The sequence below is a fragment of the Epargyreus clarus genome, unplaced genomic scaffold, assembly GCF_041222505.1.
Source record: "Epargyreus clarus isolate Ecla_fem2 unplaced genomic scaffold, WU_Ecla_fem_2.2 ptg000027l, whole genome shotgun sequence".
Taxonomy (NCBI): Eukaryota; Metazoa; Arthropoda; class Insecta; order Lepidoptera; family Hesperiidae; genus Epargyreus; species Epargyreus clarus.
Window position 1 is genome coordinate 2,480,591 of NW_027332234.1, and position 27,771 is coordinate 2,508,361.

The following is a 27,771-nucleotide window of genomic DNA, read 5'->3' on the forward strand; positions in this document are numbered from 1 at the left end:
GAGTAGACATAGACAATTAGACATCAAAAGTTAAAAACTGCGTGTAATGAAAAGCAAAATCTAAAACTGCAAGTCGGACATTTTTAACACGAATACCTTTTTAGTAACTGGAAATAAGTTTATAATAAATAATAAAAATGCCAGACCATTTAGGAGATGATATGAGAAAAGTAAAAGATGATAAGGAAGAACCGGAGAAGGAAATCAAATGTAAGTAACAACTTGAAGAATATTATAGTTTTAACCTTCTGTCTATAAATACTTGTTATTAATGATTGTTTTCATTTAAAATTTGCAGCACTTGATGAAGGCGATATTGCGCTATTAAAATCTTATGTAAGTTATTTTTATTCATTTATAAATTATAGAAATTACATACGTTTTCAAAATGTTTGTAGGACAATGACTGGCACATTTAGTTATGTTTGATTTTAGTACAGTACAATTTGTTAATGTATATTAGGACTCTCTTTATCTTTCTCTATATTCATTGCTAATACAAGTATACCACAATTCCTTTTAAATAGGTTTATAATTTAAATCAAAAGTTTTTTTTAATTTTTCATCAAACTCTCATACTTATAGATCCTTTATAAAAGGTTTTGCCTTATTATCCTTATATCCTTTATTAAAGGTTTTGTTTTATTGTAATAAGAGACAGACTTGTTAATTTCGTACATTTTCTTTCTATTAATGATACTATTTGGCTTATAATGGGTTTTTGGGCTTGATAACTAGTCTACATATTATCTTACACCATTACAACTTAATGACAAATTTCAATGTTACTATATTTTTATCTAGAATTAAATCTCCAGGGCCAAGGACAGTACACAAAAATAATCAAGGAAGTGGAGGATGGCATCCAGACGGTGATGAAGCGGGTAAATGAGCTGACTGGCATCAAGGAGTCGGACACAGGGTTGGCACCACCAGCACTCTGGGACTTGGCTGCTGACAAACAAACACTACAGAATGAACAGCCCTTACAGGTATCTGCTCATACCACATATTATCGTTATTATTATTATTGTTGGTTTTGGGTCTTTAAGAATAACAAGAAAGGCTCTCGGCTCTCTGCACTTATTAACGAAATAGATATTTTCCACGACTCAGGCGCAAGCCTGAGAAAAAAGCTTACCGCACATTTCAGCAAATGATCTACAGAACAATATCTCACTTTATTGATACTTTAGATTAGTTATTTGGTCTATATACTTTACTGTTATGCTTTATATATAGGTCTATATTTAAGATTAGCAAAGATGTACGCACCTGTAACTGGCATGCATACCAGTCAACGTGTATAAGAATAAGTCTGTATAATATATTTTGTATGTAATGCTGTTGGTGTGTCTTATAAATAAATAAATAAATAAAGAAAGACAATTTAGGTAATAATCTAAACCAGTGGATAAGCACATGTTGGTAGATTTCATTTACCTCATAAAACTTTTTTAACATTCAGTTGTATAGGTATAATGTTATTGTTCAACTTTAAAAAAGATGTTCAATCACACAAGTCTACATAGACCTGTTCCCAGCAGTAGGACATTAATAGAGAGACAGTGACCTCATTTCTTTCAAAGTCAAACTATAATTCACCATGCTTATGTTACTTCTCAATAATATACTTTGGTGAGTGGTCTGGAAAAGATTTAGTTAATAAAAATATTTAACTCCATAGGTAGCAAGATGTACAAAGATCATCAATGCAGATTCCAATGATCCAAAATACATAATCAATGTGAAGCAGTTTGCAAAGTTTGTGGTGGATTTGGCCGATTCTGTAGCACCAACTGATATTGAAGAAGGGATGAGGGTTGGGTAAGTCTTATTGAACCTTCTAGTGTCTTTAAAAGTAGTAATTTATTAGTAAATGCTTTATCACTGTTTATTTGTTTGTATTTTAATAATGATTTTTGAAAAATGTATGAGATGTGCCACAGAGTTCTTAAAAAAATGCCAAAAGTGATTAAATTCATGCTGTATTAAACATGATCACCTTTTTTATGACTTATGAGATGTTTATTACACATACATAATACATTTTTATGTTTTCATGACTCTTTTAAAAGGTTTTTATGTTAAGATTGCTTCCTAAACATTTCTGCTATATATGTTTGTGTGAGCTGAAAATATCCATACAAAAACAAACTTTAATTTTATTTTTGGAATGAAATTCAACATGTGATTGAAGAATAAAAAAAAATCAATTGCATATAAAATAACATAATTATAGTGTACTATAAATGTATTTATTTGTTTTATATGTATAATTATTTTATTTTAATAAATATGAATGGAGGCATTATTGGAAGTTGTTTAAAAATTAGCAGATTCTTGTCTGTGCCTCCTATATAACTGTTCACTGACTTTTAGTACATTACATTTAAGCTTATGTAATGTGTTATAACTGGGAACTACAAAACAATATGTAATTTATTTTATACCTGGGAGAGTAATGTTTTTCGAGTCCATTTAATGTACCCTACGGCCAAACTGACTTGACGGATTTTACCATATTAGGTATGGTTAGATTTGTCTATATTGTGTGTGTAACATAGGCTATGTTTTTAAGCACTTCAGGGGACAATATGGATGCCGACTGATGCAGGAGTGGCAACCACCCATCTGTTGATTTCAAATAAAAACAATTCTATATGGAGTTGGTTACGGATGTCTTCCATCACATCACTCACCATCAATTAGACTTCCAGCTCTTGTACTAACCCGATCTTTAAAAGAAAAGTCTAAATTTGTAAACATGAAAATAACCTTTACTATTGGCAGTGTGGACCGCAACAAGTACCAGATACACATTCCTCTGCCACCGAAGATTGATCCAACGGTCACCATGATGCAGGTTGAAGAGAAGCCTGATGTCACCTACAGTGATGTTGGTGGCTGCAAGGAGCAGATTGAGAAGCTTCGGGAAGTTGTTGAGACGCCCCTGCTACATGTAAGGAATGTTTTTTTTGTTATAATATAGGAGCAGCAGACAAGCATGCAATCCATCAGATGGTAAGTAACTACTGCCGCCCATGGATGTCTGTAATCAACCCCAGATTGCATTAGATATTCCTACCTGAGGTCGGCCACAGAGGTCCCTGAGGACTAATCTGAAATGCCTCAAAAAAATATGTCTCTTACCACACTCTTCAAACCAGAACACAGCAGCGCTTAACACTGATGTTATAAGATAGAAATAGGTGTGGCGGTGGTGCCGCCGGAGTCGAACCAAAAAGGGTTCTACCATCTTCAAAAACCGCGTCATATAATTAGGTAGTGTTCATCTATGTACAAAATTATTGGCAAAATCATATCATTTTGTAATTTATATTTATTTCCTTCTACAGCCAGAGAAGTTCGTGAAGCTGGGTATCGAGCCCCCCAAGGGTGTGCTGCTGTTCGGGCCGCCCGGCACCGGCAAGACGCTCTGCGCCCGCGCTGTGGCCAACCGCACCGACGCCTGCTTCATCAGGGTCATCGGTGAGTTTGTAGACTACATAGTACATATACATAATATGTTGAGGTGGTAGAAGTGAGTCGCATCGAAGAGCAAATTGTAGATATTAGTGGGACAAAGACAGCCCGGGATCCTCCTAGCATCCATCCGCTACTCGCTCTCGCTCGCGGATACATAGCGCAGTTTGTGTGCACAAACGTTACGGAGTATAGGAACTTCATAGCGGAATAGAAGTTTGGCGCGGACGATACAATGTTTCGTAGTGTGTGTAAGACTCATTTCATATTTGTCTTGTGTAATGTATCACCAATGTAAGATATTTGAGGGTTATACGTACCTGAAATTGTTTTAGATTAACACTGAAATCTATAATTTAAGTAGTTTTTTGTTTTCAAAATGTGGATGGCCACTGGTGTGTATAAAAGGATAATAAGTTTTTTTTATAACACTCATTGCATAATCTTATATGGAGAGTAAAGAAAGAGCGTCGTTTATAAGTTTTGATGATGCTTTGATACAACTCTCCTACAGTATCCATCGCACTGAACATCATTGTAAAATTAAGCCTTGTATCAATGCTACTGTGTGCGGTACAATACTACAATATACTCGAACAGCGTATCAAGTATAATAAAATATTCGACGAAGTGCGATTTTAAATCGTTCTGAAAATCAGCCCTCTACATAAGTTTCACTTCATGTCTAGCAATGAACCACTAATTAACATTAACAATATGTGTCCAGCTATATATAAGTTATCAAAACTAATGTTATCGCAGAATTGAGACATTTTAATATGTAACGGGTACTCACGATACGCTGTTATTAATTTTCTTCAGTTGTGTACCATATAGACATCATTAATATTGTCAAATAATGTTAAATCAATGTGTGTTTTTATTAGGTTCGGAGTTAGTGCAGAAGTACGTGGGTGAGGGAGCGCGTATGGTGCGGGAGTTGTTCGAGATGGCGCGCAGCAAGAAGGCTTGCCTCATATTCTTCGACGAAATCGACGCTATCGGAGGAGCTAGGTATACTGATTATCGTCTTGTATTGATTATGTTTAAATAGTTGTTACCATGAAATGTATATGATGTCAGGACAAGAAGTCATTGTGGTAATGCTAGTGTAATAGATGTGATTTTTTACCGCTATCCTTTCATATCGAATAGTTCTACTACTATCAGTAGCAGTTCAATCGTAGCCTCCAATCAATGCGCACGCGCTCCACGTGCGCGGTAGAAGGTTTGTGTTTTAATTATAAACTAAAGTTTTTTTCTTATCGGCGTAACAAATTATCTCCTCGGGCCCATACATACCCACAAACCGCATACATATTCTTGATAGATGAAGAGACTGGTGTGGTATTGCTTAACATTAGGGCTGTACAATTTAACCGGCCAAGCCGGCTAAAAAAGTTAGCTAAATTAATTAGCTAGCTAACCGATAGGCTTAGCTAATTTAACCGGTTAACTTAATTAGCTCAGCTAATTAGCTAACGGCTAACCGGCTAATTTTTTTTTCAGCTATTCGCTGATTCCTTTTCTATAGAAAGGTTCAAAAAATAATATTAAGGCTCTTTTTTTTGTTTAAAGAAACGATAGTCGCGAAATTTACTTATTTAATATTTTATCAATAATTTAAATAATTATTTTTACTAAAAATAATTATGTGAGTATAAATAATAGTTTTTAGAAAATAATATAATTGAAAATGATAGTCTTTGATAAATACTACAGCAATTTATTACCATAAAATTTGTTTTAATACAAGATTTAAATTGCGCGCGTTTTTTGATTTTTTTTAATGGTGACGTTAATTTGTACAGTAGTACGTTTTTTAGCCGATGTTTTTTGGTGCGCTGTTATAATTTTCTAGTAGTTATCATATGTGATATTCCAAAGCCGGCGATGCATTGGCGACTCCTCTGGTGTTGCAAATGTCCATAGGCGACGGTGACTGCTTTCCATCAGGTAGCCCGTCTGCCTTATCGTTAGGTTAAATATAAAAAAAAAAAAAAAATGTGACACAAATTTCATATTTAAGATATTTCTCATACAATTGAAGATATATATCTCATACAACTGAAAATCACAATTCAACATAATTATTTAAATTATTGATAAAATATTAAATAAGTAAATTTCGCGACTATCGTTTCTTTAAACAAAAAAAAGAGCCTTAATATTATTTTTTGAACCTTTCTATAGAAAAGGAATCAGTGAATAGCTGAAAAAAAAATTTGCCGGTTAGCCGTTAGCTAATTAGCTGAGCTAATTAAGTTAACCGGTTAAATTAGTTAAGCCTATCGGTTAGCTAGCTAATTAATTTAGCTAACTTTTTTAGCCGGCTTGGCCGGTTAAATTGTACAGCCCTACTTAACATATATTATTATTTGTTCTAGGTTTGACGATGGTGCTGGTGGCGACAATGAAGTACAGAGAACCATGTTGGAGTTGATTAACCAGCTTGATGGATTTGATCCTCGTGGTAACATTAAGGTAAAGAAAATCCAAACTATTACTTAGCATGTTGCATGTGTTTTGTTTCAGAAAGCCTTAGGTTGTAATATATTTCTTTGGTAATCAAATCAATAATGCAAATTGCAATGAATGAATAAAAATTGGAAAAAATCTGTAATAAAAAAAACTTTCAGTAGTACATATTTGCGGGTTTATTTTAACACTAGAAAGACGGGAGCAGTCATTTGACCGGATTTTCAATTTAAAAGTTTGTTTATTCCAAAACTTTTTGACTAAGTTTACTGATAATTTGTGACTTTTATTATTATGAAAAGAATCCTAAAAATTCATGACCAAAAGATTCTCAGGGTCTTTATTTATCTTTTAAAGTGCTGATATACCGACAAAGACGGCGACAGTCATTTGACTGCTGTAACTTAAGTATTGATTATAATTGTAATATGAGGGTGTTTTTGTAAACATGTGAATGGTTATGTTTTATTAGTCAGTCGCTAGAGTAACTGCCTTCATATAGTACGTATTATTTAGAATATTGTGAATAAATTAGTGTAAAAATGTCTCGAAGACTAGATAATAACGAAATACTTCATTTATTGCAAAACCTACCAAACGATCAGTCGGAATGTGAATCTGAAATTGCAGTACTTGACATAGATGATGACATTGTGTTACCTGCTGTTAGTTCGAACTCTGATAGTGCAGACTCTGACCCAGAAGATCAGGTACCCCTTTCGAATTTACGTTACGTTAATAACAATAAACGTGTTCGTGGCAGGGGTAGGGGTCACCGTTTGCTTGCCAGTACTGCTCACGAGCAGGATCGCCATTACACGGCTACAGACGGGACCACATGAGCACTTCAGACGGTATCAACTCCAACTGGTCGTCGGGCTCGACAGAATATTATTACTGAGCAAGCAGGACCTACATCATTTGCAAGAAGGAATTTCAAATGAAATGTAGCCGATGCATGGAGGGCTGTACAACAATTTTTTAACATTTTAGATCTAGTAGGAATCAATTCTTACATTATATATAAGAAATTTACAGGAATAAAAATAAAACGGAGAAAATTTATTTTGGATTTGGCGAGTGCACTTAGTGGAAATAATGAAATTGAAACAGTACTTTCCGGTTCTGATCCTTTATATGTAGAACCTATGCCTTCAACTTCTCAATCTTCGTTACCGATTATCCAAGAGAACCGAAAAGGGCGAGAATGTTATATTAGTAAATGTAAAAATAAAACTTATAAAGTATGTTATTCTTGTAAAAAGCCACTTTGTGGTTCTTGTAATGAAATTAAAACTTTTTAATGTAAAAATTGCAATTAGATATGTTAAATAGTATAAATTATGAGCGTTATATTACAATCATTAAAGTTCATAGTAGCATTTTTATACAAATAAAGCATTTTCTGAATATGAGTACTTGCAGTCATTTGACCGCCCGCCGTCTTAGTAGGTAGTTAAATTTTGCCGTCTTTCTAGTGTTAATAAGAAACTTGTATTATTCATTTTTATAACAATTACCAATGATATTATAGAAAAAACTTATGACAATACCATACAGACACAGACTATGATGAATTTATAATCCTACACATTTAAACTCAAAGAAATTGAGTACTACAATATTAAGATAACTTGCTGCAGGTAACAAATATTTGAATTGTAATGATACCTTACCCTATGACAAATCTTAGTAGGATTTAAGTGAATAGTAAGGTTATAAGTTGTAAGTGTAAAAATTAAATCTTGGCGCTTGTCCACAGGTACTGATGGCAACCAACAGACCAGACACCCTGGACCCGGCGCTGATGCGGCCGGGGCGGCTGGACCGCAAGGTGGAGTTCGGGCTGCCCGACCTGGAGGGCCGCGCGCACATCTTCCGCATCCACGCGCGCTCCATGAGCGTCGAGCGCGACATCCGCTTCGACCTGCTGGCCCGGCTCTGCCCCAACTCCACAGGCGCTGAGATCAGGTATGTTATGCGTTGGGGGTAACTTGCCCAAAGGTGCTGATGGCAAACAAAAGGCCAGACACCTTGGACCCGATGCTGATGCCTTTACCTGCTGGCCAGTCTCTGCCCCAACTACACGGGCGCTGAGATCAGGTACGTCATGCGGTGGGGGTAACTTGCCCCAAGGTGCTGATGGCAATTAAAACAGGCCAAATATATTCACTAAACCAACTAAATGAAGCTGAAATCAAATACATTTGTTAGTAAACATAACTTATAATATAAACATATCAAAGCTAACGATAGTAATCAACGAAATAAATATACAAGACCCGAATCCGTGCTAATACCATGCTGAGATTGGGTAAGCATGCTGTGGAGTAGGTAGACTTCCCCAAAAGTTGCCCAAAAGTGTTAAGTATTATGTCTGTCAATATATAATGTTATCTAAAAGGACATCATTCCTAAGTAACGGGTAAATAGGTAGCATTCCTATTTACCCATTTTGGATTACAATATTTATTGAAGCAAATTGTATGTATATGATTTTTATATTTAACCGCCGAAATATATATTAATATTTAAACTGTATGTCCACAGGTCCGTTTGCACAGAAGCGGGTATGTTCGCGATCCGCGCCCGTCGCAAGGTGGCCACCGAGAAGGATTTCCTTGAAGCTGTCAACAAAGTCATCAAGTCTTACGCTAAATTCTCCGCCACGCCGCGTTATATGACATACAACTAATTTATCTTGTGTTAGAATCTATTTGTACTGACTTACTAACACTACATCGTTAAATAAATAAATATGGCTTTTATGTTAAAAATTTCACTTGCATTTTCTTTTAGTAAATTTCATAATAGTCTTTCATAATTAATAATTTGTCTATTTTTTTGTTACATGTCTTTCAAATTATAACGTTTGCTCTATTTAAAGCAATTAAAAATAGTACATTACGATACGCGTGGCCAAAGTAGCCTATTTTTGCACGGCGTGAAGTTAGCGCCCGAGCGCAGCGAGGGTGCAAAAAAATATTCGTAAACTAATACTAGTGATACAGTAGAAAATCGATTATCCGGACCTTAGTTATAAATATTCGCGATTGTTCGGATTGTGAAACGTGAACAAGTAACTTTGTAATAACCCTTACAGATCAGCCACAGTTTGTGTGACTTGTGCATTTAAATTCCGGAAAGTTACTAAAAAAAAACAAAAACCCGATTGCTAAAAATATAACCTATGTTATCGCCACAATTTAGACGAATTCAGCGACACATCATGTATCAACATTAATGAAGTCGTTTGAGTTTGCCAAAGAATGAAAAATACATACGTAAAAAACATGTAGTCGAAAAACATCACCTTCCTAAATCGGTTTAAATAGCTTTTCTTCATAAACTCAATTATACAAATTTTCGATAATCGGAATGCCACAAATACGACAACAAATAACAACAGTCGAGATTCTACTGGACTAGTATTATGGCTAATTTTGATAAATATTCCTAATTTAAATATCTCCTACTATGGTGTGTAGCGAAAATAAAACAAACACAGTCAAAACAAACAATAAAATTCGATAAAGCCCAATAGTTAGTCTTATAGTGATGCTATTGCTTAGTATGTACACAATGGCAAAAACATTTATAAATACGTCCAAAATAAAATATTAAAATAATTATAGCTTTAAAAAAAATACTCATTACTCTCTTTTAATTTTTAAATGGAATTTAAAAGTATGAAACGTTCATAGCTATGTTTATTTTTTACAACTGTGAGGGTAGTGTATTAATATTCGTACGGTGTATAAATCGGCTACTTTGGACACAGAAATGCGTAGTTAAAATGCGGGTTTAGGTCACAGAGTGCTATAATAGTACATTACAATACGAGGACGAAATATTTTTTTCTGACAAGTGTGAGTTTGCAGGCCGAGCCGCAGGCGAGGACTGCAATCACACGAGTCAGAAAAACATTTTTCGTCCGCGTGTTGTATAAAATTTTATATTACGGGGTCGGAAATGGGGGTTTTGCGCACGCGAAGCGTGCGTAAAACGTCAATTTACGCACGCCGTGATATAAACGAAATTTAAAGTCGTATTAAATAAATATTACGAAAATAGATATTTTTAAGGAGCATGACTTGTTTTATTTGTATCCTATACCTCCAAATATTACAATCAAAGATTACAGTACAGTATACAGGTACGTACAGTCAATTTGATACGCATAAAAACCTACACCTTTCGGAAAACGTACGAGTATATCGTAGCGAGTACCAAATACTCCCAAGAAGAATACTTACGGGTATTCGTACCTATTCGTCTATGCTCGGCGAATTAAAATACTCTGAATTTTATTTTGAAAGTGCCTCGCTCTCTCAACGTCAGTTCGGTTTAGTCTACACTTAAAATATGCTATGAAAATATCCGATATTTAACAAAACTGTTTTTCGAAATGAATATTTAAAACTGATCTTTTTTCATTCATTTATGTTAATAGTACATTACAATACGAGGACGAAAAATTTTTTTCTGACAAGTGTGAGTTTGCAGGCCGAGCCGCAGGCGAGGACTGCAATCACACGAGTCAGAAAAACATTTTTCGTCCGCGTGTTGTATAAAATTTTATATTACGGGGTCGGAAATGGGGGTTTTGCGCACGCGAAGCGTGCGTAAAACGTCAATTTACGCACGCCGTGATATAAAATATATTACGTTACTGGGTACAATAAAATATTAAAATTGCCATTTGAAAAAAAGATTTATTATGAAATCTCAATGAGTTTCATATTTTTAATGAGGGTAGAACACGCCCAAGTAGTCGTTGGACAATAGTACTGATAGGATAAGTTGATTGTAAATTGGAGTAACTATTATTTATGGAAAAAATAAATAAAACAGTAAATATTTAGTTTATCTTCAGCTTTGAATATAATTCTTAGTGACCGCTGCGGTAGTGAGTTATATAACATCTCAAAATGTCTGTAACGGTAAGCTATTTACTTTTTGATTAATTTTTCGAAATACGTAACGAAATTGACGTCAATGATTTAACATTTTTATGAAATAGAAGAAATACTCAGATTTGCTGATCCGCGTGACGCTGGTCTCATGTTAAATACTGCCTATGGATCTATCTATATTCGACAACAAATAAGACATAGTGTTTTGTCTAAGTTCTTAGTTATAACGATATATTTTTACAAGCTTTTTATTTATATTGGTATCTTTCCCTAAGTACAAATTAAAATACAACTTACTATTATATGAATACGTGATAATAGATTGCTGCAATGTAACCACATAAATACTATGCCATCAAAAACAATGCTTGTAAAAAGATCCAAGTCTCGCCATTCAATTCTTCTACCGTAAAAAGTCTTGAGATCTATGTAATACCAAGCCGGTAATGTATGCAGTCCCTACTTAAGGGACCTTCTGTCTTAAGGTATTATCTCACTATCTAACCTAACAACATCTCATGGGACCATACCAATATTAAAAATATTTTATGTTCTAAATAAATTAACGTGGCAATCGTACTGCAAGTCACATTGTGTTTTCATCTTATCATATCGCATCACACAGGTAACATTAGTACGATTGCCACGTCAATTTATTTAGAACATAAAATATTTTTAATATTGGTATGGTCCCATGAGATGTTGTTAGGTTAGATAGTGAGATAATACCTTAAGACAGAAGGTCCCTTAAGTAGGGACTGCATACATTACCGGCTTGGTATTACATAGATCTCAAGACTTTTTACGGTAGAAGAATTGAATGGCGAGACTTGGATCTTTTTACAAGCATTGTTTTTGATGGCATCTCATTCCTTTTTGTAGATATTTCTACTCTTTTCCTTTCCGGTACCTTCCACTAGTTGAATCTCAACAACAGATTTTTTTAAAGGCAATTAAATTGTTTAGGTAGTCTTTGTAGTTATGTAAATAATCTTGCCATTCATCATCACTTTCATTCGAACATGACAATAAATTAAATCTAAAAAAGTTACTATTTTGACAACTGAAATTATGCCCGTTATCCTCAGGAAAAACATCTTCTAAAAACATCTCTACTGATTGTGATTTATTTATTTATTTATTGGGATTTAACGTGTCTTCGTATTAAATAATCGACATCCCTTACTTTCTTCTGAATATCCGACAAAAATCATTGGTAATCTTTCACTGACTTCGTCGGACTCCGGTTTTTGATATAAACCACAGTATTTACTGCCCTTGCTCAAATTAGTTTCAATTTATAATAGACTTCTGACTTCTGAAATGAAATGAAATATTTATTTAATAATGATAACATTCGTTTTAGACTTCTCGCATATACAATAATAGTTCTGTTAGCTGTTTCAACCACAACAATTTGTTTAGGGGTATATAGTATCGCCTTCTTATGTAGAATTCCATTTGTTGATAAGAAAATATTGAAAGCTCTATTACAAAATGTCGTCCCACCATCTGATCTCATACATTTGTTCGACTTGCTAGTTCCCTTTTCAACACTTTATATTTTTGACATTTCTTAAAGACTCACTCTTATGTTTTAGAAAATAAACATTCATCGTGTCATTCGAGAATAATAGTCGATAAATAATAACATGTACCTTGAACCGTTGAGTGAACTAGCTTCCATGGGACTACATAAATCTGTATGTACGATCTCCAGTATGTCGTTCGTTCGCGTTCAGAGGTTTGGAAATGGTTTCTCACTAGTCGTCATATCCGTCGGTAATGTTCACATTATCAAGACCAGTCATAATATTCTTTAAAATTCGCATATATTCCGGATTAATATGGGCTAGTCTTCTATGCCAATATTTATTAGACATTGTCAAATTACATATCGGTGATTTGACAAATTGTATATATACCATTTACGTTGTGGCCAGTTGCGATGATAATATCTATAGAGTTACTAATAGTGCAACCGTTTTTCAAGAAATTAACAGTAAATCCTTTTTCAGTAAGTTTACTCACCGCTAACAAATTCATACTTAAAATTATTTATATTAAAAAGGTTTCTTATAATAATTTCCACGTTTTTTCCGGGTAGGTACTACCACAAAATAAAAACTAACAGAAGTCAATCTTCATACAAAGTGGGCTGGAGTAACGCACACGTAGACACCACTTACCGACTCGTTATCTCGGGGGGACTCGAGCGCATACGTGCGCGACTGTCAGTTCATTTCTGACACGCGTTTGTAACTGTTTTGTACAAGCAATGGAGCAAAAAAAAATACCCTAATTGTGCAATGGACGGTTGTTTAAATTCAACGTTAAACTGTGGATTTTCGTTTTTTTATGGCTATCAATTATCAAGCTACTAGGAGCTGATATTTTTGGTGATCATGGCAAGAATATGTTATAAAGTGGATATCTAAGCTCGATTTATATAGTAGTTTCCTATTTCGAATCATTTGAAACGAACTTAACTAAATTTTTGTAATATTGCGTTGAAATGTTACGTACCTAATATTACGTAAGTTGAAAACATGATTTTTTGTTCGTATATATATTGGTTTGTCTTTAATGCCATTTGGTAGGTTTATGTCTAAAACGGATAGGGCAAAAGGAATTGTGTAATTAGGGTAATCCGTTTAGAAGTTATTAGGGATTTTCTATTGTGAACATTGTAATTTTTTATGTGCTTACATATAAAAATTATTTTCATAGACATTTATTTATGCTCAATAAGGCCGAAATTTGCCTAAACACTTGTTTCCTTGGAAACAAACTTATTATTATTTTATAATGCGGTGACAGTTGCTTAACCTCACGACAGTTATTGTATTTTGTGTATGTTACCGTTAGATTGTAGAATACGTTAGCATACACATTAACTAGGCTTAAGATTAGCTAGAAAATATGCAGATTAACTATGTAGTTAAAATTCGAAACATCTTTTCAGACTTGTTCTTAGGGCTAAAACACATACCTTTTTACGACACGACAACGTATCGTGACACATAGCGACATCGTGCCGCAAAGCGATATTGTTTCGTGAAAATATACAATGTTTGTCGTAAATTCATGACACGACGACGCATCATGGCATGCACGGGTCGACGTCAAGGGGTGAAAATTGATACAATCTTCGTTTTGTACTTTAGGTAGTGGGCAAGCTATCTGCGTTTTAACTGATTTAGGCACATTAGCCGTAACATCTAGTTTTTTTCTCATGACATTTGTCAGAAATTCGGAATGTTTTTGATATTATATAACTTTTTAGGGTTCCATACCCAAAGGGTAAAAACGGAACCCTATTTCTAAACTGTCCGTTTGTCTGTCTGACATAGAGCTCTATTTCTGGAACCTTAATAGATAGAAATTTAAAAATTTTACGGAATATGTATAATGGTGGCCGCTTTAACAATAAGTACTAAAAATAAAAAGAAAAACTTTCAAATAAAGGAGAGTTGCCATACAAGGGCCTTCTTTTTCTTTATGAGGAGGAAATCTTCAAAAGGTACTCGACGACGTGGGAGTGACGCCGGGTTATGTGGGACTTTAGCCGCACTAAAATCCTCCGGTGGCCGTCCTCAACGTTTGTTGGAGAACTCCGGGATCTCCGACTGAACGTAACAGAAGTCCTTTAAGCGCGATGCCCCGATCGAGCTCTGCCCTGGGAGAACAGTTTTCGCTCCTCCTAAACTATCCGGTGTTCACGACGGTATGCGACTACACATACCGCCGTCCTTCCCGGGGACACTTATTGGACGGTTCGAGCTCCCTCTTGCCACTCCCAACTCCGGAAGCCCCCTTGTAGTTGCTTCTTACGACAGGCACGGGATATCGTAACCCTTTTTTAGTCCAGGAACTACAGAGACAAACATATAAGGACCTGCTATTTTTTAGCGTTTTTCATTTGAAATGTTCACAATGCATTATATGGCTGCTATAACATCAATTAGTATAAATAAAAATAAAATAAACAAATATTTTTGTGGTACGGAACCCTCAGTGTACGAGTTCGATTCGCACTTCACCCATTATTTGAATTGAATTTAAATTGAAGTTGGAATTGAAAACGTCTTTTGTCTCGAGGATAAAAACAATTGACGTCGCCTATAATAGTAGGGGAGCCCAAGACGGGATTTCGAGAGTGACTCGAACGCGGCAGATTAAGATATGGGAGATACCTTACATCCTATAGAGTATCTTAAACTATCCATTTGGGGGGTTCAACCAGGGAAGTCCATCAGACTATTAATAAAAAATCGTATTATCTATAGTAGCTTAATTACATGCTGAAAACAATAAATTTATAATCTGATGGTTTGAGGGCGGCGTTAGGGAGTAATAAGGTTGCAAAAAATCTATACCTGGACATACTCGAGTGCGGTATTTTTTTTAATACAAAGGAAATAATGCTAGAAAATATGCACTATCTGATAGCGCCATTTATTAGCATGGATCCCTGGAAAGTAATAGTGTACAACAAACTAAAGGAAAAGGCAAATTTTATGGAAAATACATTATTCTTTATATATTCTCATTCTATTTTTTTTTTTCAAATCGTCAGTATAAAAAACCCCTCCACTAAATCGTCACATGAAGGGTTATGATAAGTAAAACATCAGCTGGAATTTCCTGTATAATAATATTACGCCCTCGAGTGTGTCAAGATAACTTTTTTTTCCCATTTTCGAAGAGTTACAGTCTTTCGAATCGAATCGTCAGTCTTTCGAATGGGGGACTCATCTGGGGTAACTTCATATGCCCTTTGAAAATCTAATGTGCTGGTTACTTTTTTTTCCATTTTTACCTCTCGTATGGCTGTCCCCCTATGCAAACCAGCAAATAAACATATTTCCGGCATCAGAGATATATACTCTATCACTAACCTGCCGCGCCTTGAGTATGTCTGACTCTGCTTTTTACATTTTTCGAATCATCTAGAAACTATTCCCACGGTAAATCGAAAAATATCACACAACCTTTTCTTCACTCTAACGTGTAATCTACACAATCGTATACGTCCTATTGACGCTCGAGTTTCTACCCATTTAACATAATGGGCTCCCCTACTACTCGTACATTTCGCGGACAGAAACACAGATTCATTAACTGCAAATGTAACTTTGTAATCCTATATAACTTATATAGGATACAAAGTTATTTAATGTAGTTGGTGTATCTAGATAACTGGACAGAAATTGCAAAATATTTTAGTTTTTCTATGAGTTATATACTAAACACTAATTGTATTCTCAATTTCAACCTTCTATGTCTGCTGGAAGTGCCTTAAACTTTTGATGATCGGTCAGTCAGTCAGTGAGTGAGTGACAAAATTACGAACTTTAACTACTTGTAATTCTTAAACTACTGGTTCAAATTGAATGAAATTCGAAATGTACCGTGTCTATACAATCCTTGCTTGGCTCCTGAAAATTCAGGCTTCTAGCTTCATATGCAACGAAGTTACAGGGGGTCAAAAATGGGCCGAATCGCTTCGGGAAAAGTATGGTACGGCCGTGCCGCTTCTTTTGGCTCGACTTGGCGGAGGCACTGCCGTGCCTCCAGATGTATTTTCCATAAAATTTGCCTTTTCCTTTAGTTTGTTGTACACTATTACTTTCCAGGGATCCATGCTAATAAATGGCGCTATCAGATAGTGCATATTTTCTAGCATTATTTCCTTTGTATTAAAAAAAATACCGCACTCGAGTATGTCCAGGTATAGATTTTTTGCAACCTTATTACTCCCTAACGCCGCCCTCAAACCATCAGATTATAAATTTATTGTTTTCAGCATGTAATTAAGCTACTATAGATAATACGATTTTTTATTAATAGTCTGATGGACTTCCCTGGTTGAACCCCCCAAATGGATAGTTTAAGATACTCTATAGGATGTAAGGTATCTCCCATATCTTAATCTGCCGCGTTCGAGTCACTCTCGAAATCCCGTCTTGGGCTCCCCTACTATTATAGGCGACGTCAATTGTTTTTATCCTCGAGACAAAAGACGTTTTCAATTCCAACTTCAATTTAAATTCAATTCAAATAATGGGTGAAGTGCGAATCGAACTCGTACACTGAGGGTTCCGTACCACAAAAATATTTGTTTATTTTATTTTTATTTATACTAATTGATGTTATAGCAGCCATATAATGCATTGTGAACATTTCAAATGAAAAACGCTAAAAAATAGCAGGTCCTTATATGTTTGTCTCTGTAGTTCCTGGACTAAAAAAGGGTTACGATATCCCGTGCCTGTCGTAAGAAGCAACTACAAGGGGGCTTCCGGAGTTGGGAGTGGCAAGAGGGAGCTCGAACCGTCCAATAAGTGTCCCCGGGAAGGACGGCGGTATGTGTAGTCGCATACCGTCGTGAACACCGGATAGTTTAGGAGGAGCGAAAACTGTTCTCCCAGGGCAGAGCTCGATCGGGGCATCGCGCTTAAAGGACTTCTGTTACGTTCAGTCGGAGATCCCGGAGTTCTCCAACAAACGTTGAGGACGGCCACCGGAGGATTTTAGTGCGGCTAAAGTCCCACATAACCCGGCGTCACTCCCACGTCGTCGAGTACCTTTTGAAGATTTCCTCCTCATAAAGAAAAAGAAGGCCCTTGTATGGCAACTCTCCTTTATTTGAAAGTTTTTCTTTTTATTTTTAGTACTTATTGTTAAAGCGGCCACCATTATACATATTCCGTAAAATTTTTAAATTTCTATCTATTAAGGTTCCAGAAATAGAGCTCTATGTCAGACAGACAAACGGACAGTTTAGAAATAGGGTTCCGTTTTTACCCTTTGGGTATGGAACCCTAAAAAGTTATATAATATCAAAAACATTCCGAATTTCTGACAAATGTCATGAGAAAAAAACTAGATGTTACGGCTAATGTGCCTAAATCAGTTAAAACGCAGATAGCTTGCCCACTACCTAAAGTACAAAACGAAGATTGTATCAATTTTCACCCCTTGACGTCGACCCGTGCATGCCATGATGCGTCGTCGTGTCATGAATTTACGACAAACATTGTATATTTTCACGAAACAATATCGCTTTGCGGCACGATGTCGCTATGTGTCACGATACGTTGTCGTGTCGTAAAAAGGTATGTGTTTTAGCCCTAAGAACAAGTCTGAAAAGATGTTTCGAATTTTAACTACATAGTTAATCTGCATATTTTCTAGCTAATCTTAAGCCTAGTTAATGTGTATGCTAACGTATTCTACAATCTAACGGTAACATACACAAAATACAATAACTGTCGTGAGGTTAAGCAACTGTCACCGCATTATAAAATAATAATAAGTTTGTTTCCAAGGAAACAAGTGTTTAGGCAAATTTCGGCCTTATTGAGCATAAATAAATGTCTATGAAAATAATTTTTATATGTAAGCACATAAAAAATTACAATGTTCACAATAGAAAATCCCTAATAACTTCTAAACGGATTACCCTAATTACACAATTCCTTTTGCCCTATCCGTTTTAGACATAAACCTACCAAATGGCATTAAAGACAAACCAATATATATACGAACAAAAAATCATGTTTTCAACTTACGTAATATTAGGTACGTAACATTTCAACGCAATATTACAAAAATTTAGTTAAGTTCGTTTCAAATGATTCGAAATAGGAAACTACTATATAAATCGAGCTTAGATATCCACTTTATAACATATTCTTGCCATGATCACCAAAAATATCAGCTCCTAGTAGCTTGATAATTGATAGCCATAAAAAAACGAAAATCCACAGTTTAACGTTGAATTTAAACAACCGTCCATTGCACAATTAGGGTATTTTTTTTTGCTCCATTGCTTGTACAAAACAGTTACAAACGCGTGTCAGAAATGAACTGACAGTCGCGCACGTATGCGCTCGAGTCCCCCCGAGATAACGAGTCGGTAAGTGGTGTCTACGTGTGCGTTACTCCAGCCCACTTTGTATGAAGATTGACTTCTGTTAGTTTTTATTTTGTGGTAGTACCTACCCGGAAAAAACGTGGAAATTATTATAAGAAACCTTTTTAATATAAATAATTTTAAGTATGAATTTGTTAGCGGTGAGTAAACTTACTGAAAAAGGATTTACTGTTAATTTCTTGAAAAACGGTTGCACTATTAGTAACTCTATAGATATTATCATCGCAACTGGCCACAACGTAAATGGTATATATACAATTTGTCAAATCACCGATATGTAATTTGACAATGTCTAATAAATATTGGCATAGAAGACTAGCCCATATTAATCCGGAATATATGCGAATTTTAAAGAATATTATGACTGGTCTTGATAATGTGAACATTACCGACGGATATGACGACTAGTGAGAAACCATTTCCAAACCTCTGAACGCGAACGAACGACATACTGGAGATCGTACATACAGATTTATGTAGTCCCATGGAAGCTAGTTCACTCAACGGTTCAAGGTACATGTTATTATTTATCGACTATTATTCTCGAATGACACGATGAATGTTTATTTTCTAAAACATAAGAGTGAGTCTTTAAGAAATGTCAAAAATATAAAGTGTTGAAAAGGGAACTAGCAAGTCGAACAAATGTATGAGATCAGATGGTGGGACGACATTTTGTAATAGAGCTTTCAATATTTTCTTATCAACAAATGGAATTCTACATAAGAAGGCGATACTATATACCCCTAAACAAATTGTTGTGGTTGAAACAGCTAACAGAACTATTATTGTATATGCGAGAAGTCTAAAACGAATGTTATCATTATTAAATAAATATTTCATTTCATTTCAGAAGTCAGAAGTCTATTATAAATTGAAACTAATTTGAGCAAGGGCAGTAAATACTGTGGTTTATATCAAAAACCGGAGTCCGACGAAGTCAGTGAAAGATTACCAATGATTTTTGTCGGATATTCAGAAGAAAGTAAGGGATGTCGATTATTTAATACGAAGACACGTTAAATCCCAATAAATAAATAAATAAATCACAATCAGTAGAGATGTTTTTAGAAGATGTTTTTCCTGAGGATAACGGGCATAATTTCAGTTGTCAAAATAGTAACTTTTTTAGATTTAATTTATTGTCATGTTCGAATGAAAGTGATGATGAATGGCAAGATTATTTACATAACTACAAAGACTACCTAAACAATTTAATTGCCTTTAAAAAAATCTGTTGTTGAGATTCAACTAGTGGAAGGTACCGGAAAGGAAAAGAGTAGAAATATCTACAAAAAGGAATGAGATGCCATCAAAAACAATGCTTGTAAAAAGATCCAAGTCTCGCCATTCAATTCTTCTACCGTAAAAAGTCTTGAGATCTATGTAATACCAAGCCGGTAATGTATGCAGTCCCTACTTAAGGGACCTTCTGTCTTAAGGTATTATCTCACTATCTAACCTAACAACATCTCATGGGACCATACCAATATTAAAAATATTTTATGTTCTAAATAAATTGACGTGGCAATCGTACTAATGTTACCTGTGTGATGCGATATGATAAGATGAAAACACAATGTGACTTGCAGTACGATTGCCACGTTAATTTATTTAGAACATAAAATATTTTTAATATTGGTATGGTCCCATGAGATGTTGTTAGGTTAGATAGTGAGATAATACCTTAAGACAGAAGGTCCCTTAAGTAGGGACTGCATACATTACCGGCTTGGTATTACATAGATCTCAAGACTTTTTACGGTAGAAGAATTGAATGGCGAGACTTGGATCTTTTTACAAGCATTGTTTTTGATGGCATTATTCTTTATATATTCTCATTCTATTTTTTTTTTTCAAATCGTCAGTATAAAAAACCCCTCCACTAAATCGTCACATGAAGGGTTATGATAAGTAAAACATCAGCTGGAATTTCCTGTATAATAATATTACGCCCTCGAGTGTGTCAAGATAACTTTTTTTTCCCATTTTCGAAGAGTTACAGTCTTTCGAATCGAATCGTCAGTCTTTCGAATGGGGGACTCATCTGGGGTAACTTCATATGCCCTTTGAAAATCTAATGTGCTGGTTACTTTTTTTTCCATTTTTACCTCTCGTATGGCTGTCCCCCTATGCAAACCAGCAAATAAACATATTTCCGGCATCAGAGATATATACTCTATCACTAACCTGCCGCGCCTTGAGTATGTCTGACTCTGCTTTTTACATTTTTCGAATCATCTAGAAACTATTCCCACGGTAAATCGAAAAATATCACACAACCTTTTCTTCACTCTAACGTGTAATCTACACAATCGTATACGTCCTATTGACGCTCGAGTTTCTACCCATTTAACATAATGGGCTCCCCTACTACTCGTACATTTCGCGGACAGAAACACAGATTCATTAACTGCAAATGTAACTTTGTAATCCTATATAACTTATATAGGATACAAAGTTATTTAATGTAGTTGGTGTATCTAGATAACTGGACAGAAATTGCAAAATATTTTAGTTTTTCTATGAGTTATATACTAAACACTAATTGTATTCTCAATTTCAACCTTCTATGTCTGCTGGAAGTGCCTTAAACTTTTGATGATCGGTCAGTCAGTCAGTGAGTGAGTGACAAAATTACGAACTTTAACTACTTGTAATTCTTAAACTACTGGTTCAAATTGAATGAAATTCGAAATGTACCGTGTCTATACAATCCTTGCTTGGCTCCTGAAAATTCAGGCTTCTAGCTTCATATGCAACGAAGTTACAGGGGGTCAAAAATGGGCCGAATCGCTTCGGGAAAAGTATGGTACGGCCGTGCCGCTTCTTTTGGCTCGACTTGGCGGAGGCACTGCCGTGCCTCCAGATTTTAAATATGGTTGCACAGATTAGGCATTTCTAATACTTTGATATATTTTTAGGAAGCATATACAGACGTCGTGGAGCTATGTGCTATGTTGCAGTGTCTTGGTTTCAGCGTAAAGTCTTTGGACACCAACGACACCAATGTCAGCCAGGAGGGCGGCACCAGGACCGTTGTTATAAACTGCCAGGTTTGTTATAATTAGTCTTTTCGTATGACCCACTGTTTGGTACAATTCACAGTTTAGTACTAGTATATACACCTAGTTGTGAACTAAACTAAACTAAGTGTGAACTCAACGCTGCTTCAGTGCGTATTGGTAATGAATTTAAGACCTACGACTAAACACCTTTCTTATTATAAACCATTATCAGTCTTCAGGATTACACGTGGTACTAGAGAGCGAAGATGTGACCTGCTCGTGCCCAACGAGCTCAAATCAACAGAACAGTGGCTTTTGGCAAGTATCTGGCGTAACCGGTGGAAAGCAACTAAATAAGGTAATTTTATAGATTTAAACAAGCATGCTGTTTGATTGTTTTGCAGGTCTCGTAACAACCAGTTGGAATAGGTAACCAAAAACGGCAATATAAAGCAGAAATAAAGCTCCGGAATAAAATCGCGTAAAGTTTTATAGCATAATTACGTTAGGTCCTTATTTCCAAGATTTGTATTGGATAGTGATGAATATTGTTCTTAATCCAGGAATGTGGGAGTGCTCTCCTCGGGTCTCTGCCCAAGGCTCATCGAGAACGTCTGACGAAAGAGTTACAAGACATGGTCCGTTGCATCAAAGAAAATAACGAGTCTGATATAGAAAAACCTAAGGAAACCGCCCCCAATAGATCGGCTAGTATGATTGAAATGAAAACTCCTGAGAAAAGGTGGGTTATAGTTATGATTGCTTATGTTTTTCACTTTCAAAATCATATCAGAAATTATGCGTAATGCGCGTAGCCGTGCAGTTAAGTACCGTGTGGTGTGGTAGAAAGTGTATGAGTAATTAAAATTAAAAAATGATGACCGTTTTTGTCTCCCTTTCTCCTGGCTGATTAATTCAGTTTACACATCGCTCACACAGTTACACTCGCTTCACCATCAGTATGTCCCACTACTTGAAGATATACCAGACATTACGATTTGTTTAATTCCAGGCATTTAAAAATAAAATCGGAAACACCAAAAAGATATCGTTCGCTGGACACGCTGACTATGGACAAGGGTGTAGCGGAACCACTGCCAGCTCCTGGTCCCCTCCAGAAACTCACGACCGACGCTACTGATCCGAATGTAGATAAGAAAGTAATTAATCCTTTTTTTTCTGTTCTTGTGTTTACATAGGATTGAAGTCCTAACTTCTACGGCCTGAAGGCTAAATTTCTCGTACCATACCCTTCAAACCAGAATATAACAGCGCTTAACATGAATGTGCTTGGCCACAATAGGCGTGGTGGCTCTAGAGTCAAACCATTTCTATAAGCCACTCATTAAAATGTAATATCTTTCCTTTGTTCAATTAATAAGGTATAGATTTGGTATATTGTCCGTAGCAAGGCTTTTATATAATAAAAATTGCTAAAATGTTAGCAGACAACACTAAAAATCACTTCTGCCTCGATTGTGCTAAATATTTAATTTGTTTCTCTCTTTTTTACATAATTTTACTAACAAAATTAAATGACTCAACTATATATTCTAGGTACAATCAATGTGTCAAAGACAAAGCACTTACACGCTATCATCGACTCCTGGTAGCATGAGAAGGAGTAATAAAACATCAAGGTGAATATCTAATATTCTTCATTCACAAAAATAATATTCTAATATTCCAAAGACGATATAAGTTTAACTGCACAATATTGCCCTTTTGAGAATTAGAGATTGCATGAAGCTTGCCTTTTCAAGAAGTAGCCGCAGTCTATTCATAAACAGCTTATTTAATGTTTCAGTCCAATCCAGTCTGCTCCAAGTACGAGCATATTAGAAAGCTTGATAAGTGCAGAGAAGACAGCTGAAGAACTAAGAAATAAATTGTCTTCGGTCATCAGGGAGTTTACTGAAGACGGCAATCATGATTCTTCGATGTCATCCCTTGCGCTCGATGTTTCTAAAATATCCGTATTGAAGGTAAGGTTTGCAAAGGTTTTAAAACGATTTACTATACGAAGTATGTCTCACTGCTGAGCACACGTCTCACGCCACTATACGAGAACGCTTGGAGCGTATTTTATAATACTTGCAATGCCGATTGGTGGTGGGGTTATGGATTAGGAAAACAAGAAATCAGATAAGTTTTCAAAACTGTTCTATCTAAGAATAATAACTGGCACGAGGGCTTAACGGGATATCCGAAGCCCGGATGCATGCATTAAATTTTGTCACAAACTGCCGCCCATCTAATTTTTAACTATTGCAGGGAAGCGAATGTACGAAACTCCAATTTGCATCAAGTCCAAACTTATCTGGCTTAGTCATGACCCAAGAAGATCTCTCAAATAGACTTAAAAGAACAGAAAGCGCATCTACGTCGAACCTTTCCTCCACTAAGACAATGTCTAAAGACGGAAAAACATCTAGACTACGGAGAATATCTCCAAATATATTCAAGTTAAAAAAAGATAACCCCAGTTTGCCAAAACTTGATAAGCTGAAAAGTGAAGACAATAAAACCAGTAAACTGAGCAGTGAGTATTTTCTTTTGTACTTCTTAATTCATGCGGTAAATACACTAACCTTAACAATTTCATACACCAATTTAGCTTTATGAAGATATCATTTGTCTCCTATAGGTACGTAGATATCAGGAGGCACGGCAGTGCCTCCGCCAAGTCGAGCTAGCAAGTTTTTCATTACTAACGCGAATCAATTTCAACCCTTTGATAGTAAAATTACAAATTTTAATGGAGAAGTAGTAGCAATTAATGTGTTATTTTCTTATACCTTACAGGCTTACTAAAACCTAAATACGTGACACCAGCTCGAGCATCGAAATCTGTAACAGATGCAAGTCCAAACCTTAGTGCTTCACGAAAAAAGTTTAGCCACGTAAAATCGACCATCCCTAGACCGATGAGTAAAAAAGACTAAAATCGTTACTGTTGTAAGGAGAATTGATTTAAGTATATTAATATTGTGTCTGTTAATTATCATTAATAAAGATTTTAAACCAAACTTATTTATTGAATTTATCGTTTATTTTCCGCACCAAAACATTACGTACACATTTTTAACTTAAATATCACATATCAACTCAGCCCGATCAAGAATCTGATGACTCAGAATTAGAGCAACTCTTTATAATTTTTTCTACTTCTTTCTCTAAAACATTATTTTTGTCTGAAAACTTCTTGGGTTTTGACTTGAAATTATTTCTATCTACTGTGTCACGTCCTCGACTACCGGGTTTCTTAGAATAGTGTCCTTTATTTTTTCTGACTTGAATAGTCGCCGGATACATAATACTCTCTATAAGATCATCTTTTATTGTGTTCTTATGATCACCTTCTTCAGGTTTTGTATGACGGTGATTTATTCTATCTCGTTTTCTTAATTTCTTACTGGTTTTGCGACATACTTCAATATTTTCATCGTCGCTAAACACTGGTCTACAATCTAAATCTGATGTTAGTATTCTTTGATTAATTTCCTTTTCTTGACTTCTAGTAGTAAGTTCCTTTAAAGAAGGTTTTTTGTTATTTAATTTTTTCCTTTCTTTTTTAGCTAATTTTAAACAAATTGTTGCTTTTGGATAGCCATTGAATTGTTGGTAACAATTTCCTTTTTCAAGAGCAGTGAATTTATTCAGAAATCTTCTGGGGTGTATATCTTCAGGCGTATCTTTTAACATAACATAGGCCTTTTTAAGGAATATTTTTTTATCAATAGGATTTTGCATATGAAAAAAGTTTTCAAGTTGTTCGTGATTTTTTAATTTCCTGATCGCATTTTTCTGGACAATGTTATAAGACACAACTGCCATGAGGATAAATGCAGGTTCATTACTGAAGATATGGTCCCATAGTATTAACCACTCAGAGCAAGTTAGTACTTCACTAAAAGCAGTTTCTAAAATCTTTAAGGCATAGGTCTGGCTGGTCACTCCAAGTGTACAATAATGATCAAGAAGTTGTTGGTCATGTTCACCGAGAATGTTTTCAATAATTGCCAAAATACTTATCGGTGGAAAGGGAGCATATTCAAACCAAAGTTGACATTGGTTCAGGAGAACAGTAGCCACACATTCAAATAATAAAAGAGGATCTTTCTGTAGAACCTTTACAAACGGAAAAACAAAACCAGGTAAGAATTTCGTAACACCAAACAATGGACACCAATGTGCAAGACAAGACAGTAATCTCTTCAGACTTTTGAGTGTTATAGAGCTGTGAATAGTAAATTGCTTTTCTATATTCTCATATGCTGAGTGGATACCTTTTTCAACTAAGCTGGAGTAAGCTGGTTTATTTCTTGGTGTGGCCAGAAGTGATCTCCAAATTATTGAGCGAAATTTATCAGGGTATTCACCATACTGCATCAATATTCTTCTTAATCGAGCACTTTCCATACAAACTCTCATCTTTTGCTCGACTTCAGCTATTGTTGGAGATTTAGTTGGACATGGAGTATGCTCATTGTATGTTGATGTGCATGCAGGTCGATTCTTTACTGGAGATGGAGCACTATTTTGCATCATATCTATTGCATTTGAAGTGTTATAAATATTTACTTCTCCCAATTGAAGGATACACAGAAAATACTTTCCTGTGGGACTTACTACAAATTTACGGATACCTGACGAATCCGGCCGAATGGTGTGTATAACTTGGAGTGTTTCTAGATTCATTAAGTGTAATATGCAATCACTGCTTAAAATAGCAAGGATTTTGTTAGCACCACCATCAAACATTTGTGGAATAAAACCTATTTGTTGCGCACCAGATATGTTATATGTTGTCAAATCTATAGATTTTAACGCTTTCCAAGTGTCCATGCTAAAGAGAATCAATTTAGAACACAGACCAGCCATGGCCATTGCCCTACCATTCATAGTAAAGGCCAAATTTTTGATGTGTTTTAATTCACTTGGAATTATCTGTTTAATTGATTTCATATTTTCGTGCTTCCATATCTGCACTGTATCATTTTGAAAACACGCAACTAAATAGTCCCCTGCGGGCGTAAACATTATCTGTTGGATTTGTGCACCCGGGTATGTGTTTAAGGTAAAATATTTTGTATAATTCTTAAGCTCCCATAAGACAGCTTCCTGTACGCTAGCCGTTAGCAAATTGTTTATTTTGGTGTTTGAAAATGAAATGTGCTTGATGGGCGCAGTGTGGCCCTTCAGCGTGAGAGAGCAACACCCTGTTTCCACGTCCATGAAATTTATATCATAGTGTTTGGCGCTAGCAATAACTAAAACATCTTGCTTGTTCGGAACGAAATGTAAGGCTGTACATGGACCCTTGCAAATCAGTTTCCAAAATTTAAGTTCATAAAAATCTAAAATAAAAATATTGCCGGCGTTATCAGCGCACGCCAGTTTTTCGTGTGCGTCGTCAAACACAGCCGATGAAAAGCGTATGCGACGGTTTTCGCCGTTTGATCCACGGACAGTATGGTGCAGCTGCAAAATTAGCCCATCTTTCGATTTCGTCTTTACTTTAATATCGAACTTTTCCACTTTACAATGTTGGTCGTTTACTTCATCCATTCTTATGGTTAAAATATGTTACGATAACCAAATAAAATCACGTTCCATAAGTCATAAAGAGAACTTACGTAAATATTTAAATTATTATTTTTTAATGGTAGATTTGTAAATTTGGCGGAATCAAAACAAACGAAACGCCATGGAAACGAAAGTTAACCACAAACTACAGAGGAATACAATACAAGCTTTATTTCCTCCAAGATAATACTATTTTAAAATAATAAAATATTATTTTCGTTAAAAACTTGCTTAATACTCTGCGTTTTCTTAATAAAAAACGTGAATGCAAGTCCCTCGTGAAATAGAAAATCTTTAACAAGCACATGTTCTTATGTATTATGTATGGAAAGAATCCTGACGTTAGGTTCGT

At 35.4% G+C, this 27,771-nt stretch overlaps 3 protein-coding genes and 1 long non-coding RNA gene across 4 annotated transcripts; 3 read left to right on the top strand and 1 right to left on the bottom strand.

Moving 5' to 3' along the window:
* The first annotated feature begins 11 nt into the window (after window positions 1-11).
* Rpt1 (26S proteasome regulatory subunit Rpt1) lies at window positions 12-8,849 on the top strand. Its single transcript, XM_073089066.1, has 10 exons — window positions 12-210; window positions 299-336; window positions 819-992; window positions 1,688-1,827; window positions 2,794-2,962; window positions 3,360-3,492; window positions 4,374-4,500; window positions 5,874-5,970; window positions 7,727-7,935; window positions 8,515-8,849. The coding sequence occupies exons 1-10, from the start codon at window positions 138-140 to the stop codon at window positions 8,657-8,659; spliced, it is 1,305 nt and encodes a 434-aa protein (XP_072945167.1). The 5' UTR covers window positions 12-137; the 3' UTR covers window positions 8,660-8,849.
* A 1,855-nt stretch (window positions 8,850-10,704) lies between these two features.
* Window positions 10,705-24,872, top strand: LOC140753677 (uncharacterized). Its single transcript, XM_073088405.1, has 9 exons — window positions 10,705-10,907; window positions 21,747-21,878; window positions 22,063-22,188; window positions 22,394-22,572; window positions 22,843-22,990; window positions 23,388-23,470; window positions 23,638-23,815; window positions 24,105-24,372; window positions 24,636-24,872. Exons 1-9 carry the CDS (start codon window positions 10,896-10,898, stop codon window positions 24,773-24,775), a joined length of 1,266 nt encoding a protein of 421 aa, XP_072944506.1. The 5' UTR covers window positions 10,705-10,895; the 3' UTR covers window positions 24,776-24,872.
* LOC140753678 (uncharacterized) lies at window positions 19,195-19,874 on the top strand. The gene is made up of 2 exons (XR_012103593.1): window positions 19,195-19,335; window positions 19,676-19,874. It is a non-coding gene; the product is annotated as an uncharacterized LOC140753678 (long non-coding RNA).
* LOC140753676 (TBC1 domain family member 31) lies at window positions 24,848-27,564 on the bottom strand. The gene has a single exon (XM_073088404.1). It carries the CDS (start codon window positions 27,399-27,401, stop codon window positions 24,948-24,950), a length of 2,454 nt encoding a protein of 817 aa, XP_072944505.1. The 5' UTR covers window positions 27,402-27,564; the 3' UTR covers window positions 24,848-24,947.
* Between the last annotated feature and the right edge of the window lie 207 nt (window positions 27,565-27,771).

Coding starts and splice junctions, on each gene's coding strand:
- LOC140753677 (XM_073088405.1), top strand. Junction 22,573..22,842: donor ATGAAAACTCCTGAGAAAAG/GTGGGTTATAGT, acceptor GTTTAATTCCAG/GCATTTAAAAATAAAATCGG. Junction 23,816..24,104: donor CTAAAATATCCGTATTGAAG/GTAAGGTTTGCA, acceptor TAACTATTGCAG/GGAAGCGAATGTACGAAACT.
- Rpt1 (XM_073089066.1), top strand. CDS start 138: ATGCCAGACCATTTAGGAGATGATATGAGAAAAGTAAAAGATGATAAG. Junction 2,963..3,359: donor TTGAGACGCCCCTGCTACAT/GTAAGGAATGTT, acceptor TTCCTTCTACAG/CCAGAGAAGTTCGTGAAGCT. Junction 7,936..8,514: donor TCCACAGGCGCTGAGATCAG/GTATGTTATGCG, acceptor GTATGTCCACAG/GTCCGTTTGCACAGAAGCGG.
- LOC140753676 (XM_073088404.1), bottom strand. CDS start 27,401: ATGGATGAAGTAAACGACCAACATTGTAAAGTGGAAAAGTTCGATATT.